General features: G+C 39.0%; 3 protein-coding genes across 8 annotated transcripts in view; 2 read left to right on the top strand and 1 right to left on the bottom strand.

Annotated features, from left to right (window-relative positions):
- The window catches only part of rnft2 (ring finger protein, transmembrane 2), an 18,503-nt gene extending 16,950 nt beyond the window's left edge, over positions 1 to 1,553 (top strand). For both annotated transcript variants that reach the window (XM_088993454.1, XM_088993452.1), the window contains exons 9-10: positions 56 to 157; positions 226 to 1,553. In XM_088993454.1, the coding sequence (XP_088849580.1) occupies positions 56 to 157; positions 226 to 360 (237 nt within the window). In that variant the 3' untranslated portion in view covers positions 361 to 1,553. The remainder of the gene's footprint in view (positions 1 to 55; positions 158 to 225) is intronic.
- Positions 1,554 to 2,150: 597 nt separating this feature from the next.
- fbxw8 (F-box and WD repeat domain containing 8) overlaps positions 2,151 to 17,500 on the top strand; it is a 32,024-nt gene continuing 16,674 nt past the window's right edge. For 2 of the 3 annotated variants that reach the window (XR_016114616.1, XM_088993443.1), the window contains exons 1-11: positions 2,151 to 2,623; positions 3,246 to 3,350; positions 4,143 to 4,307; positions 5,964 to 6,052; positions 7,235 to 7,392; positions 8,906 to 9,102; positions 9,182 to 9,403; positions 10,559 to 10,680; positions 13,157 to 13,330; positions 13,391 to 13,507; positions 14,661 to 14,804. Coding sequence is in view for 2 of the 3 variants with exons in the window: in XM_088993443.1 (XP_088849569.1) it covers positions 2,255 to 2,623; positions 3,246 to 3,350; positions 4,143 to 4,307; positions 5,964 to 6,052; positions 7,235 to 7,392; positions 8,906 to 9,102; positions 9,182 to 9,403; positions 10,559 to 10,680; positions 13,157 to 13,330; positions 13,391 to 13,507; positions 14,661 to 14,804 (1,862 nt within the window). In the remaining variant the exon portion in view is untranslated. Of the gene's footprint in view, positions 2,624 to 3,245; positions 3,351 to 4,142; positions 4,308 to 5,963; positions 6,053 to 7,234; positions 7,393 to 8,905; positions 9,103 to 9,181; positions 9,404 to 10,558; positions 10,681 to 13,156; positions 13,331 to 13,390; positions 13,508 to 14,660; positions 14,809 to 17,500 lie in introns of those variants that run through there. The other variant, XM_088993445.1, reaches the window with a different exon arrangement.
- The window catches only part of tesca (tescalcin a), a 15,651-nt gene continuing 13,909 nt past the window's right edge, over positions 15,759 to 17,500 (bottom strand). For all 3 annotated transcript variants that reach the window (XM_088993448.1, XM_088993449.1, XM_088993450.1), the window contains 3 exons: positions 16,624 to 16,731; positions 16,504 to 16,551; positions 15,759 to 16,417 (listed from right to left, as the gene is read on the bottom strand). In XM_088993448.1, the coding sequence (XP_088849574.1) occupies positions 16,325 to 16,417; positions 16,504 to 16,551; positions 16,624 to 16,731 (249 nt within the window). In that variant the 3' untranslated portion in view covers positions 15,759 to 16,324. The remainder of the gene's footprint in view (positions 16,418 to 16,503; positions 16,552 to 16,623; positions 16,732 to 17,500) is intronic.

The raw sequence follows: 17,500 nt of genomic DNA, 5'->3' as shown, positions 1-17,500 counted from the left end.
TGCACGAAAGCAAATTGAGCATTTTGTGAAGAGCAAAATCCGTCTTTGCATGCAGAGTTACGGCGTGCGTGCCAGCGGCCAGCAGTGCGGTGAGGCCGGCGACGTCTGCGCCATTTGCCAGGCGGATTTTCGCGATCCCGTTGCCATCCATTGTCAGGTACGGTAAGACGCTCGAGTCTGCTTAAATCACGAAATCGTTAACGGCTCACTTTTGTTCGGCGCTAGCATGTTTTCTGCGAGGGGTGTCTCACTTCCTGGTTGGACCGTGAGAGGGCGTGTCCTCTGTGTCGCGCCACCGTCGTGGAGACAGTCCGATGCTGGAAGGATGGGGCCACCTCCGCTCATTTCCAAATCTACTAAAGCTTAAAGGACACCGACACTATTTTTTTTGTTTCCTAACTGACACCAGAAAAACGTTTTATAGCATATAATTAGCCAAAACATCCAGGCTGATATTTTTCGTCAAATGCAAAGCACCAATAAAAATGAGTTAAAGTGTCCCAAAACTGCCACAAGATGAGCTCGGAACTAGGCAGATTCAGAAAGTCCCGCCCCCTTGTTGATGACATCACTATTGGTCACACACTGCCTTGCTCCAGAATCCAAACAATGGCTTCAGAGAGTTCAGATTGGGAGATGCTTTCTTGTTACTCATCCAGTTATGAATATGATTCAAATAGTTCTGAAGAGGAAAGCATAAATGTTTGCAATTGATTAAAGAAGTCCTTCCGTATTAATTCGAGCTGTCTGGACTCCAATGTAATGCCCAGAAAATGCACAAGATGGCGCACAAGCTCCGTTGGAAATGGGTTGATTTGTCTGCCAGGAATTTGTGTCAACGAGTATCAAATAGTAGTCATGGTGCAACACACAATGATTTACCATTGCGTTATGTATGTGTTTTCCTTCTAATTTCACCATCAACACGGTTTTCAGACAAAACAAAGTACCCAAAATGCATTGTGTGTCCTTTTTTCGGTCAGGGGCGTTCCTTCAGTGACGTTACGTGAGGACTTGTCACCAACTCAAAAACAAGACTTCCTGAATATTCAGCGCGAGTCTTAAAATGTAAAATATAGCTATATACGGTGGAGTCTTTGTAAAATACGCTCAGTAGAAGTCATTTGAAGTCATTTTACAAATTATGGACGGAACTTGTCCGGAGGCGTCAGCTGTCCTTTAAGACACAATATAGTTACAATAGTAAAATCTTACAAAGACACAATTCATCCAAAAGGGAATGTGATTGTTTTATGCACCTGACGTTTGTTTCTCTATTTTTTATTTTCTTATTTGACCACATTATTTCTGGGTAAATATTACATTTGTGAGTTTTTACGTACATTCTAATAAACAAGCTTTGTGAAAATGTTGCTATGTTGTGAGAAAAAAGTGTCCACGAGCCAACGCGAAAGAGGTTAAGACGAGAAAATGTTTCGGTTTTGTCCTGTTTGCTTTGAAATGTACGCGCTTTTCACACAGATCGTTGTTGGACTCCATTACTCCTTTTTTTCTGTTTTCATAATACAATTAAATGAGCATTTTTAACATGACTGTTTTCTCTTATCACAAATCCTGAAGTTTGTATTTGCGATATTTGTAGACCACGATAAACGTGGAACTCATCCCCTAGCGATGTCCCTCATCGGACTATTTATCGTGGAGAACGTGTTTCCGGTTTTCTCTTATTCGAAATGTACGCGCTTTTAACTTGGGTCGTTGTTGGACTCCTTACTGTACTCTTTTTTTCCGTTTTGATAATACGATTAAAATTGTATTTTTAACATTACCATTTTCTATAATTACAAATCCTGAAGTTTTTATTCGTGACATTTGTAGACGATATGACAGACGTGGAACTTATATCCGAGCCATGTCCCTCATCGGACTCTTTATAGTGAAGGACACGAGAAAATGTTTTGTTCTGTTTTTGTCCGAATTGCTTCGAAATGTATACTACGCGCTTTTAACTTAGGTCGTTGTTGCACTCCGCACTTTACCCTTTTTTCATTTTGATAATACGATTAAATTGACATTTAACATGACTTTTCTATTACAAATTCTGAAATTTTTATTCGCGATATTTGCAAACGTGGAACTCTTATCCGACTTACGTCCCTCGTCGGACTCTTTATAATGAAGGACGCGTTTTATTTGTTTTGGTCCGACCACTTTTGTACCGTAGTCGTCGTTATCGTTTTTGACGCGATAACACAAAATGTTTCTTTTATATTCCTGACCTTATTTGCACACAATGGCCGAGGACGAACTCGATGCATTCAGGGAACGTTGGAAACGTGAGCTTTGGCGACCAAAGGAGGAACGGCGGCTCATAACCGCCGCGTCCCCCGGTTGCAGTCACGAAAACGAAGACGCGAGTCGTGCTCAGAAGGAGCCCGAACCCGGAAGGAGCGGTGGATTTGAGGAGCCCAGCTACGTGTCCATCGCCAGGGGTTTGCTGGGCGGCAGGACGAGCCCGCTTCTGGGCAGACTCGCGGAGGAGAGGACCAAGAGGAAGAAGAAATACCAGGAGGAGACCGCCACCTGCAGGGAGACCCTGAAACATCCTCGGAAAAAAGTCCAGAAAGATGAGCAACTCGTGGACCAGCTCATTCTGGACCTGGTACGGAGTCACGCAAAAACCATCTCGATATAGACACGAGCTATCTATAATAATAATCATAATAATCCATTTCATTTCTAAGCGCCTTTTAAAACTCTCAAGGTCACATTACAGTCACAGGATCGTTTTTTCTGCGTTTGCGATGCGGCAGCCACATGCGCCTGCGTTCACTCAACCCGGAAATCACTCAAGTAGATAGAAAGCTAGCCAGCTAGCTAACAGATAGCCAGCTAGACAGTTAGCTAACTAGCTAGATAGCCATATAGCTAATAAATAGCTAGCCACATAGCTTGCTAGCTAGCCAGATAGCTAATAGTAATAATACATTTCATTTCTAAGCGCGTTTCAAAACTCTCAAGATAGCAAATGGATAGCCAGCTAGGCAGCTTGCAAATAGATAGCAAATATATTACCAGCTATGTAGCTAGCTAATAGATAGAAAATGGATAGCAAATAGATAGCTAGCTAGGTAGCTAGACGGATAACTAATAGATAGTAAATACAGTAGATAGCAAATAGATAGCCAGCTAGCTACATAGCAAATGTATAGCAAATAGATAGCCGGGGTATCTACGCCGTGCTTCCTACCCCGTTAATTTTGTTTTTTTACTTTTCAATGCAGAACGAGGCCAACGACATCCCCTTCTTTGACATTGACTTGCCCTATGAGTTAGCCTTGAAGATATTCCAATATCTCAACCGCGCCGAGCTCGGAAGATGTGCACAGGTGAGTGATTGCAAGTAAACAACTGCCCATTTTTCTTCTCATCCATATAGTACGTTGGAATGCACCATTCAACTGTTGTTAAAGGACAACCGACGTCTACGGAAAAGTTGTGTCCATAATTTGTAAAATGGCTTCAAATGACTTCTACTGAGCGTATTTTAATAAGATTTCACTGCATATAGCTATATTTCACATTTTAAGACTCGCGCTGAATATTCAGGAAGTCTTGTTTTCGTGTTGGTGACGAGTCCGTACGTGACGTCACTAAAGGAACGCCCCTGACCGGAAAAGAAGACACATCTAGCTGGCTACCTGGCTAGCCATCTATTTGCTGTCTATTTGCTGTCTATTAGCTATCTTGCTATCTAGGTGGGGACCTGGCTGGCTACCTAGCTTGCTACCTAGCTAGCTAGCTAGCTATCTATTTGCTGTCTATTAGATACCTGGCTGGCTACCTAGCTAGCTAGCTATTAAATAGCTAGCTAGCTATCTAGCTGACTATCTGTTAACTAGCTATTAGCAAGCCAGCTAGATTCTTATCTATTTGAGTTATTCTGGGTTGAGTGAACGCTGGCGCGTGTGGCCGCCGCTGCTCACCCACAGAAAAAAAACGTATCCTGTGACTGTAAAGTGACCTTGAGAGTTTTGAAAGGTGCTTATAAATTAAATGTATTATTATTATTATTATTATTGTTGTTGTTGTTGTTGTTGTTGTTGTTGTTGTTGTTGTTGTTGTTGTTGTTATTATTACATCAGCAAAAGTCATTGAAATGAAAATTCATTTGGCGTCAGGTGAGCAAAGCGTGGCGAGTGCTGGCTGAAGACGGGATGCTGTGGTTCAAGCTGTGCGCGGCGGAAGGTCACGGGCGCGGCGCCGCCGTCTCCGACTCGCCTTGCTGGAAGGCGGCGCTGCGAGACCGTCGCGTCGCGGCGGCTAACGTGCGCGCTAACTGGAAGGTGAGCGCCGGCATAATCTCACATGTAGCTAATAACGCCTTTTGTGTTTTTTGTGCACATTTATATCATTTCAAAATTAAAAAGTTTCATACGAATTAAAGAATGATCAAAGGGTGTTTATACCGTCGTGGTAAGCGACCGTGTTAAACAATGAATACATTGCAATACAATTTCATATATATATATTTTTTTTATAATGGGCGAAATTGATAATTAAACTGTTAATTAATTTGTTGATTAATCGATTAATTATTTTTTTAAATCAACCCAAAAATAATTTCTCAATCAACCACATAATTAATTAACAAATCGAGTCACCAATTCATCGACACATTTTACATGTAATTAATTGTGTAATTAATCAACATGATTAATTACTTAATTACATTGATAATTAAACTGTTAAATAATTTGTTGATGTATTAGTTATTTTTTTAAATCAACCCAAACAATAATTTCTGTTAATTAAATTAACAGAAAAAATATTTAAATTATTTAAATTAATTTTTTAAAATCAATTAATTAATGAAAAACTGTTAATTAATTTGTTCATTAATTAGTTCTTTTTAAATCAACTAAATTAAATCAATAATTTCTCAATCAATCACATAATTAACACATCGAGTAACCAATTCATTGACAAATTTTAAATGTAATTAATTGTGTAGTTAACCAACATAATTAGTTACTTAATTAAATTGCTAATTAAAATGGTAATTATTTTGTTGATTAATTAGTTAATTATTTTTTTTAAATCAACCCAAAAAATAATTTCTCAATCAATCACATAATTAATTTACACATCAAGTAACCAATTAATTGTGTAATTAATCAACATGATTAGTTACTTAATTACATTGATAATTAAACTGTTGATTAATTGTTTTTTTTTTTACATCAACCCAAAAAATAATTTCTCAATCAACCACATAATTAACAAATCATGTAACCAATTCATTGACAAATTGTGAAATTAATCAACATGATTAATTACTTATTTACATTGATAATTACACTGTTAATTAATTTGTTGATTAATTAGTTATTTTTTTAATCAACCCAAAAAATAATTTCTCAATCATTCACATAATTAATAAACAAATCAAGTAACCAATTCATCGACACATTTTACATGTAATTAATTGTATAATTAATCAACATGATTAGTTACTTAATTAATTAGATTAATAATTCAACTTAATTCATTTGTTGATTTTTTTTTTTTTTAAACCAACCCAAAAAATAATTTTTCAATCAATACACATAATTAATGAACAGATGAAGTAACCAATTCATCGACACATTTTACATGTAATTAATAACACCTTTTGTGTTGTTTGAGAAAACCTTACTAGTTTGATGGTGTGAAGATTTGAATTAAAATGTTTTTATTTTTATTGATTTATTTTTCCGCAGTTCTTAATTTGTATTATTTATTTATTGATTTTTTTTGTTATTTATTTATTTTTCCTTGGCTCGTAATTTATTTATTTATTAATGTGTTTGTTTGTTTACGTATTTACTTATGTATTCATGTATTCATTTGTTTATTTATTCATTCTTTCACTCACTCACTCACTCACTCACTCACTCACTCACTCACTCACTCACTCACTCACTCACTCACTCACTCACTCACTCCCTCCTTTGCTGCAGAATCGTGTTGGCTGCATCAGCCAGCTGCAGTTTGAACTGGGAAAGGTGCTTTGCGACGTGAGCTCCAATGACAACTACGTCCTGGCGGGGTGAGGATAAAAAAAAATAAAAATCAGATAAGTATCATAATCAGTCAAAAAAGGAGCCCATGAGATCCTAAAAAAAAATTGTTCGGAGCACTTCCTTGATAAGGACTTTAAAAAAAAGCATTTTTAACTCATTCACTACCATTCCCGAACTTATTTGAAAATTAAACATTAAAGAGACAGGCAGACGACAGAGTGAGAGTGGATAGAAAACAGTGAAATTTAGACTCGCATCAACTTTGATAGTTCAAAAGCAGAGTGTAGACTGCAAGGTTAAAATATCCCATCAATCAGGCTCCACTAATAACCCGCACAAGCCATCTGAACACTTGATGCAAAAAGCTATCAGGCCAGCTAAACAGAACACAATTGATGATGAACAAGGTAAAATGATGGCAGAGAAAGCCCCTACAAGGTATCGTTCCTCAAGATGGTGAAAGAAGAAGTTCTACGTTCCTCATCAAGTGTTTAATCCATTCCATCAAGCCATCAACGACCCTCACAAAGGTCAATTAAACCACTTTAATATACAGTACAGTTTATTTCAGAATCAGAATCATCTTTATTGCCAAGTATGTAGAGCACACAACAAATTTGTTTCCGGTCGAACACGCTGCACTAGTATCATCATCAAAAAAATGGCAAAGAGGCACTATACAGTTCTATTTGGGTTCCTGTTTAAAGAGTTAATGGTTTGGGGGAAGAAGCTGTTTAAATGTCTGCTGGATTTGGTGCGCATGGATCGGTAGTGCCTGCCTGAGGGGAGTAGCTGGAAAAGGTGGTGGGCAGGGTGCGGAGGGTCCAGTAGGATTTTCCGCACCCTAGTTTGGAATCTTGCAAGTGTGCAAGTCCTCGAGAGTGGGTAGGGTGGTGCCAATGATTTTTTTTCCACCGTCCTAACTGTCCCTTACGTTAATTATACCGTAGCACATTTATTATGCATAAAATAAAGTAGATTTTTTTGTAGTTTTAAGGCTTAGAAAGTAGAAAATGATGTTTTATGGGGACCTGGGAACGGATTATTCTCATTTTAATGGTTTCCTATGGGAAATTAATTTTGGGGATACACACTTTTCGCTTTACACACTCTTGTCTGGGAACCAATTAAGTTGGTAAGTTGAGGTATCACTGTATTCGGTATTGAATTGACAGGTGAAGTGTTGCTAACACAACCGTGTCCATCAGGTACTCGTCGGGGGACGTCCGTCTGTGGGACACGTTGCACTGGGACCTGCCGTCGTTCCACCTCAAGTCCAACCGGCTGTCGGCTCTCTCCGAGCCAAGGCCGCCCGTCGCTCTGGTGCGGGTCGCCGGCAGCGTGGCGGCGGCTGCATACCACGACGGTATTAACAATCAATACATGACGATACCATTTCATTTCAAATTTTACACACACACACATATATATATATATATATATATATATATATATATATATATATATATATATATATATATATATATTTAGTTGACAAATTTTACATGTAATGAATTAGTTAATTAACGAAGTGATTAATTAAAATGATTAGTTACTGAAATAATGAAATAATTTGATTGATTAGTTAGGTAATTAATTTGTATTTTTTAATAATTTGAACCAAAAATAAATACAATCATGTACATAATTTTAAAATTAAAAGTTATATACGAATTAAAGAGTTTTTTTCTAAGTCAATTTTCATTTATTACTCCTCCCCAATAGGGCAAGAAAAATCCACCAAAAAACCATAAAGGGCACAAAAAAAGATGATTCCGTGCATTTAGCTCTTCTTGAAAAAAAAATATTTAAATAAATACAGAAATAAACAAATAAATATAAGTGACCAACATTTTAAAATGGGCCATTTTGAAGCATTTTCTGTTTGTAATTCTAATTGCTGTGATGATGTTGTTCATACGATGACAATACGTATTATTATTGTTAGGATTCATTATTATTGATTTTATTAAACTGACAACCGACATCTCCGGACAAGTTGTGTCCATAATTTGTAAAATGGCTTCAAATGACTTCTACTGAGCGTATTTTACAAAGATTCCAGCGCATATAGCTAGATTTTACCTTTTAAGACTCGCGCTGAACATTCAGGAAGTCTTGTTTTTGAGTTGGTGACGAGTCCGTACGTGAATTCACTAAAGGACCGCCCCTGACCGTAAAAAAGACGCATTGTAGAAGTCCTTCCATCACGTCAATGTATTTTGCTGTACTTGTTTGCTCTGAAAACCTCGTGTTGCACCCAAAAGCCGCCAGAAGGGGGCGTTCAAGCGCCATATAAGGAATTTATCAGCCTGTGGAAACAGAGGTAGCCACAGGAGGTCGCCATATTGTGCCTCTTTTTTTGGGTGAGAGATTTCCACCCCAATGTTGCCTCAAAATGGCACATATGAATTCTTTAATCTTTAATTAATCACATATGCTTTCCTCTTCAGAACTATTTGAAACATATTCATAAGTGGATGTGTAACAAGAAAGCATATTCTCCGAATCTGAAGCCATTGTTTTGATTCTCAAGCAATGCAAGACGTCTTGGCGTGACGTCACGAACTGGGGGCGGGACTTTCTAAAAATGCCCAATTCGCAGCTCAATTTTTTGCAGATTTTGGACACTTTAAGTCATTTTATTAATGTTTTGCATTTGACTAAAAATATCATACTGCGTGTTGTGGGTATTTTATATGCTATAAAACGTTTTTCTGATGTCAGTTAAAAACAAAAAAGTGATGTCGGTTGTCCTTTCAAAATAAAATCATGAAAACGTTTTAAAAAAAATGATGATTTTTTTTTTTTTTAATGGAAGACTTTTTCTTGCTTGTTGACCACAAGTTGGTTTTGGTTCTCCTTCACACTCCATCCAGGTTGCGTGGACGTTTGGAGCACGGCGACGGGCGGCGATCCCATTTACCACCACCAGATGGCGGGCATGCACCGCGCTTTGGCCCTCGGCTCCGATGGCTCCGTCCTGGCTTCCGCCGTCGACTCGGACGTCCGACTGGACGCCGCCGACCATCGCGGGGCGTGGAGGATGCTGACCCTCACCCGCCTCCCCAAACCCGTTTGTCATTTCAAACTAATTCTCGTTTAATCACACAAAAAAAAGATCCATTTTTATGTCCCACTTTTTTGTCTTACAGGTTCATAATTTGGTGTTGGCTCCCGGCAGCAGGGGGCGCCGGCGGGCGCTGACGGCGGTGGCGGCCGGGGAGTCGGTCTACCTGCTGGACGAAGAAGAGGAGGAGCCCAGGACGATGCACTCGGTGTACGGTCACCCGGTCACCTGCCTGGAAGCTTCCGAGCGCCTCGTCGCCTTCGGCGTCAAGCGCGGAGGTTGGGCCATGCACGACGCAGGCAACAAGGTGGGCAACAAAGGGGGCGGGCTTTGCAAATGGAGGCGGATGGCGGCAAATGGGTGAATACGTGTGTGTGTGTGTGTTTGTGTGTGTATGTGATGAAATGTGGGTGTGTCTGTGTGCATGTGTCTGTTGGTGTATATGAAAAAATGTGTTTTTGTCTGTGTGTGTATCTGTATGTATGTATTTGAGTGTGTGTGCGTGTATGTATGTTTATGTATGAATCTTAATGTGTGTGTTTGTGTGTCTGTTGATGTATATTAAAAAAATTGTGTGTTTTTGTCTGTGTGTGTATCTGTATGTATGTGTGTATTTGAGTGTGTTTGCATGTGTGTGTGCGTGTATCTATGGTTATATACAAATCTTAATGTGTGTGTTTCCGTGAATGTGAGTTTGTGTGTTGTCTGTGTGTGTCTGTTGGTGTATATGAAAACATGTGTGATTTTGTCTGTGTGTGTATCTGTATGTGTGTATTTGAGTGTGTGTGTGTGTGTGTGTGTGTGTGTGTACATGTCTTGTGTGTGTCTGTGTGTGTGAATTAATGTGTTGTGTGTTTGTGTGTGTTTGTTGGTGTATATGAAAAAATATGTGTTTTTGTCTGTGTGTGTATCTGTATGTATGTATTTGAGTGTGTGTGCATGTTTTATGTGTGTGTCTGTTTGTGTATATTTGAATTAATGTGTTGTGTGTTTGTTGGTGTATATGAAAAAATATGTGTGTTTTTGTCTGCGTGTGTATCTGTATGTATGTATTTGAGTGTGTGTGTTTGCATGTTTATGTGTGTTTCTGTTTGTGTATATGTGAAAAAATGTGTATGTTTGTGTCTCTGTGTGTAAATTAATGTGTGTGTTTGAGTCTACTTGAATTAAAGTGTGTGTCTATATGTGTGTGTTTGGCATCTGTGTGTGTGTGTGTGTGTGTGTGTGTGTGTGTGTGTGTGTGTATTTGTGTGTGAATGTGAGTGTGTTTGTGTGAATGTCAATGAATGGCTGTGTGTTTGTGAATGTGTGTATGTTTGCGTGTGTGCGTGTGTTTGTATATTTGTGAATGTGTGTGTGTGCGCCTCGGTTTTGATTGATGGGCGCCAAGGGAGCCGCATATGTTTGAAATCCCCAACGTGTTTGCGTCATATACCGATTGCGTGCTTTCTTCCCGCCGCAGATTCACGTGTACAGTTTGGAAAGCGGCAAAGCGGTGGCGTGCCTCGGCGACTCGCCGGGCGACTTCACCTGCATTCACCTGGACGAGACCAACGTGTTGGTGTGCGGGAACAAAGACAGAAGGTGGGTCATACGTGGGTCATACGTGGGTTCAGCCAACATTTTTAGCCACATTTTTTTTTTGCCCGCAACTCTCACGGCAAAATGAAGTCGTGGATTTTGGTGTTTGGCTTGGCGACGAATGCGCCGCTTTGCGAGTTTGTCGTCGTCCTCCTTTTTGACAAGCGGCGTGACAAAGAAAGCGTTGTTTTGGTCACCCGCGGAACAACGGCGGACATTGTCGGCCATTCAACGCCGTCGGAACGTGACGCCAACGCCACCCGCGGCCGCATTCCGTCGCCTCCCACTTTGGGCTTGAATGGCGGACCACCGCAGAGGCAGAGCGGTCAAGAAAAATGGCATGCACACATACATAAACAAACAAACAAACAAATAAATAAATACATGACCAAACGAATAGATGAATGAATAAATAATGGTTGACTAAATAAACAAATAGATGAATAAGTAAATATATAAACAAACACATGATCACACATATGTTTATTTATGTATAAATACATAAATAAATACATACATAAATACAGTGAGACCTCAACTTACGAACTTAATTGGTTCCCAGACAGAGTGTGTAAGGCGAAAAGTGTGTATCTCAAAAAAATAATTCCCATATGAAACCATTAAAATGGGAATAATCCGTTCCCGGGTTTCCATAAAATATACTTTTCAACTAAATAAGCCTTAAAACTACACACAACATACCTTATTCTATGTATAATAAATGTGCTATTGTATTGTAATGAAAGAAATACACTGCATTGTATCATAAAGTCACTTGGGGTTGGAGGTCAAAGGGAATTGCTGTTTGGAAAGAGAGGCGCATTACATGAAGACTGTAATTAAAGAAATAAACTGTGCTGTAAAATAAAGTTTTATTGACCTTTTTGATGGTCGTTGATGGCTTATGGAAGGAGAGTCACCTTCCATAAGGACTGTTGCTAACTTAACCTCTGGTGCTGTTCGGTCGTGTGCTTCCGCCGAAGATCACTCCGCCAGCCGTGGTGGGTGTGTATTATGAAAATAGTGCTTATTATAAGGTTTAATTTTCAGAAATTTGAAGTTTGTAAGACGAAAAGTTTGTAAGTTGTGGTCTCACTGTATATACATAAATACATAAATATATGCAAAAATAAATAAATACATAACCAAATGAATACATGAATGAATAAATAATGGTTGATTAAATAAACAAATAGATGAATAAGTAAATATATAAACAAAGACATGAAGACTAGAAGTCCAAGATGGCGCCCGAGTAGGCAGCCTCAGCAAGTGCTCTCATGAGCCTTGCTTTTTTTGGTCGTTTTTGTCTTGTTTTGTGTTTTCATTTGTCACTTTGTGTTGTTGTGCATCGTTTGGAACGGATACAGATTGTTTTTCAGCATTTTTGACCACGACATTCATCAAGGAGGAGACTGTGCTGAGCGGTTGCCCCTTTTCGGCAACATGAATATGCCCATACTGTTTTTGAATGGGAGGAATGTCGGAGCCATTCGACTGCCATCGCTGGACACCAAAGGGGCCATTGTGCTTTTTTGCGCCTCTAATGGGCAGCATCTTCACAGCCCCGCTTTGTTTAGCGGAAAGGTCAGTGCTGTTGGACAGTCTGCGGCTGGATGGATGCATGGCTTGAGGAACCCGCGATAAGAAGAAAGGAGCGTCAGCGCAGAGCGCCGATGCGTATGTGGAACTGTTGCGGCTTGGAATTGAACCAGATTTATGTGCAACAGGAGATGTGAGACAATCTCTTTTCCTCAATGGATGCTACAGCTGCGTGTTTGCTTTCAACATTTAGCTTGTAGTCGACGTGCACATTCCACCATAATGTCCCTGATCCACTGGTGGAAAGACGCTTTGATCCTCTCCTCTTTCATCTAGAACTGCTTCATGTCATCACAAAGAGGGTACAGCAAGTCCTGAAGAATGAATGTCTCTCTGTGTCTTTGTTTTGTCATATTGTCTCTATGCTGTCATATTATTTGTTATTTAGTTTTTTCTTTTGACTTCAAGACGGCGCCGCGAGAGTGGCTGCCTTTCCAGCAGCTCATGTATTTTGTTTTTCTACTTTGATTCCTTTCATCACTTTGCTGCTGTGAAATGTAAATTTCTCCACTGTGAGACTAATAAAGGAATATCCAAATCGAATATCCAATATCCAAATGATCACATAAATACATAAATACATACATAACTACATAAATAAATACATTAATGCATACATGAATACATGAATACATACATAAATACATACATAAATGCATACATGAATACATACATAAATACATACATAAATAGAAAATAAATAAATAACCAAATGAATGAATAAATCATGGTTGACTAAATAAACAAATAGATGAATAAGTAAATATATAAACAAACACGTGATGACACAAATATATGAATAAATACATAAATGCATCAATCAATCCGTGACTCGCTAGGCATGAAGATTTGCCGGTTGTCAACGTTTGTCCGTCAGGGTGCGCGTGTTGGACCTGCGCTCGGGTTCCTGCGTGTCGTCGTTGTACGCGCACCATTTGGGCGTGACGGCGGTGCGCGCCGACGACTGGAAGGTGGTGAGCGGCGGCGGCGAAGGCCTCGTCTGCGTGTGGGAGATGAGGACGGCCAGCAAACTGTGGGAGATGCACAACAGGTCAGAGCGCCCGTTTGACGCCGCCGCCTTCCCGCTCGGGACTCAGCCAGATTCCTTCAGGCATCCCGTCCGGCACGTGCGCCTGGACAGACGGACGCTGCTGACCGCCAACGTCCCCGACGACAAGACGCCCAGGGGGGCCTGCATCACCGATGACGACCTCACGGCCCACCGCAGGTACTGGCGATGCAGCGTCAGAAAACTTACACTCTCTTCTTTCATCAGGAAAAAAAAGAGTAAATTCCTCAGTTATATGGGTCTGGAGTTATTTGAACTTGAAATGAGGGCAGCTCTCCAAAATACAATGCAATTACAGTGATACCTTGGCTTACCAACTTCATTGGTTCCCAGAAAGTGTGTGTGTAAGGCGAAAAGTGTGTATCCCAAAAAATAATTTCCTATAGGAAACCATTGAAATGAGAATAATCCGTTCCCAGGTCCCCATAACAGAATAATTTTCAACTGAATAAGCCTTAACTACGGTACACAATACACCTTATTTTATCTATAATAAATATGCTATCGTATTTTAATTAAAGAAATAAACTGTACTGTATAATAATAATAATCCATTTAATTTATAAGCGCCTTTCAAAACTCTCAAGGTCACTTTACAGTCACAGAATACGTTTTTCTGCAGGTGAGCAGCGGCAGCCACACGCACCAGCATTCACTCAACCCGGAAGTAACTCAAATAGATAGAAGGCCAGCTCACAAACTTAATTGGTTCCCAGAAAGTGTGTGTCAGGCGAAAAGTGTGTATTCCAAACATTAAATTCCCATAGGAAACCATTGAAATGAGAATAATCCGTTCCCAGGTCCTCATAAAACATAATTTTCAACTAAATAAGCCTTAAAACTACACACAATATACCTTATTTTATGTATAATAAATATGCTATGGTATTGTAATTAAAGAAATAAACTGTACTGTATTATATACATATACAGTATATACTGCCCCCCTCGTGGAAGAAAAAACATTGCCAGAGGTCTGACCAGCGCTTTATCGGCACCTTCCCCCTGCAAGAAAAAAAACAAAACCCGAACAAATGCGGGAATTGGGCTCCACATCATATTTTTAATTCGCGAATACATTATAAATAGATTTGTAACCTGGCTGATGACCTCTTCCTGTGAAGTCGTAAATGAGTCCAAGGTCAGATCTCCTACACGAAGATGACAGTTTAACAGGCTGTGTCTGTTCACCTCAGATTGACCTCAGATTTTTCTGCGAGTCCATTGTGGGCCTTGTGTTCGACGGCCAACTAACCATGAAACTTTTAAATATGAAAACTTCTATTCTGTCTCTTCTCTATCACCCATCCAGGCATCGAGGAACCATTTGCCACTACGACTTTTTGGGCGGCGGCGTTGACGAAAGCGGCGTCCTCCCCATCTGCAGGTCCGACTACGTCCAATCTCACGGCTACAACTACAACATCACTCTGGCCATGCCCTACGACCACCTCAGGTGAGCTTGGAAACTTCTCCCTGGGCATATGCGCACTTGGCGGCCATTAGCCTAGCAAAGCACACCCCCAAAAAAAAATAATACTTGTGCTACATTCATTTGGAAGGAGGCCCTGGTTGTATATTTTCCATTTTTAACCCCAACATGAAAATAATGTCCATCAAAAAACAGATCACTTATGATTGATGAGAAGGTTTCTTCAGCCGTCATCTGTACTTCTTTGAAGGTGTCGGACCTTTCGCTTCTTATCCAAGAGGCTTCGTCAGCTAACTAAAAATTGTTGCTGGTAGTTTTGGCCATATATATATCCATATTTGAAAGGGGAGTAAAAGAAGCTATTTTCATAAAACAGTAAAACCCTTCAATAAATCGCCATGGTGGGGTGAGGTTCAATTTGAATCCTTCCTCGAACCGACTTCTTAGGCAACATAGGCTTAGTTATACTGATGAGGTGATACAAGGGCAAATGGCGCAATCAGGCCAGTCGTAGACCCCATACTCGGGCAGGACAATAGAAGTAATCAGTGTAGCCGCAGGGAGTAGTCCTCTGCTCCCCCCATCCTGAGAGCAGGGACCAATCATAGCAGAGTCTGGCACAGGGATATATATAGGGCCATAACTACCAGCAAAAAAAATTAGTTAGCTGACGAAGCCTCTTGGATAAGAAGCAAAACGTCCGACACCTTCAAAGAATTACAGATGACGGTTGAAGAAACCTTTTCAGCGATGGACCACTCCTGTACGACTGAAAGCTTAGACACCCAAATATTGATTTAAAACATTGGTTTGGTTTGCATTTTCTTTAAGAATTTAATGAAGAATTTTGATGTTAAAAAAAGAAGGAAAACAGAGAGCATAGCGACGAAAACAATTGTTTTGTTGTTTTTTTTTTTTTTTCAATAAAAAGTAAACCCACACAATTGCAGGAAAATACACCCACATTTTTTTAACTCAGTCACTGCCATATTTGCAAAAATATGTCTACTCCAGTGCCAGGGTTTTTGTCACTGTCACTCGAATTCCAGGACCCACAGAACATTGAGTTTTACGACTACATCAACATTCAATGTAGACACTCCTCTTTCATCAGAAAAAAAGTTAATTCCTAAATAATATGGGTCTGGAGTTATATGAGCTTGAAATGAGGGCGGATGGCCAAAATACAATGCAATACATACATATTGCTTTATATAGCGCTTTAACAATAATAGCTGAAGCTGGAAGAGAGCGCTAACATGGACAAAAGGGAAATGCTGCCCCCTTGTGAAAGTGAAAAAAAAAATATTGCTAGAGGTCTGACCAGTGCTTTATCAGCACACAAACATGACATCATATTTTCAATTCCCGAATAAATTCGTGAATGGCAGTGAATGAGTTAATCTTTTCGTGTTTTTTATTAACAATTATGCTAATAAACTATAAAATTAGGAGCAAAATCCCGAAATTGTGAGCTAAACTATCAAGAGTCCGCGACAGATGTTGCCATATTCGGGCTCCGTGACGAGCGGTTAGCGAGGTGGTCAAGCGGTGGCCTTTCCGCAGTGCATCGTAGTAGTGTCCACGTCCAAAAATCGGATATGCATCCGAGACTCCATCTCTAAACCTTTGAGAATCTGCCAGACCAAAATAATGGCAATGATACATCGGAATCCCCCCAAAAATTACATTCTGATCAATAACTCACACCCCAAAGACCAACCTGTTGAAAATGTTCAAAGGTAATCCCCTCGTAGAAATCATCCGGCGTCTGAAAAGTGAGCAACAAAGCCGAGGTTGACAAATCCGATCGTGTCCCAATTGTTCGGTCGCGTGCGCTTACCATGTGTGGCGCGTTGGTGCTTGCCACCTCCAACATGGCGGCGTCGGCGATGGTTTTGGCCGCCTGGTGCCCGATGGCGCCGCTTTTGGACAGCAGCTCCTCCACCACCTGCAACGCGGATACAAAAACACAGGAATACATCAAAAATATGGAAACACAGAAATAAATAAATATTTACATAAATTAATACATGGATGGATGAATCTTCATTTGATGAATAATTCAATTATTAAATAAATAAATTAAATAAATACATACATACATACATACATACATACATAAATACATAAAAATAAATAAACACACAAAAAAATAATATTTTACTAAATTAATAAATGGGTGGATTGTTAGAATAAATAAATACATGAATAAATACATAAAAAATACATAAAAATATATAAACACACAAGTAAATAAATGCTTTAATAAGTGAATAAATAAAGTTAGATGAATAAATCAATAAACAAACAAATGAAAACATAAATAAGTATATAAAATATATAAACACACAAATAAATAATTATTTTAATAAATGAATAAATAAATGAATGGGTGGATGAAAAGATGAATAAATCGATAAATAAATACATACATGCATAAAAAATGTACAAAAACACAAATAAATATTTCAATAAATGAATAAATACATGGATGGATGTAAAATGAACAAATCAATAAAACAAATTAATAAATATGTTCAATAAATATTTGAATAGATTAATAAATACATGAATGAATAAATCAATAAATAAACAAATAAATATTGTAAATTACATAAATAAATACATCAAAAGTATCTAAACACACAAATAAATAATTATTTAAATAAAAAATAAATGGATGGATGCATGTTAGATGAATAAACAAATAAATATAT

This window comes from Hippocampus bargibanti, linkage group LG04 (genome assembly GCF_051943395.1).
Source record: "Hippocampus bargibanti isolate YZ-2025 linkage group LG04, ASM5194339v1, whole genome shotgun sequence".
NCBI classification, from domain to species: domain Eukaryota; kingdom Metazoa; phylum Chordata; class Actinopteri; order Syngnathiformes; family Syngnathidae; genus Hippocampus; species Hippocampus bargibanti.
Note: the sequence above shows the minus strand (reverse complement) of the source record. Positions and strands in the feature narration are given on the sequence as shown.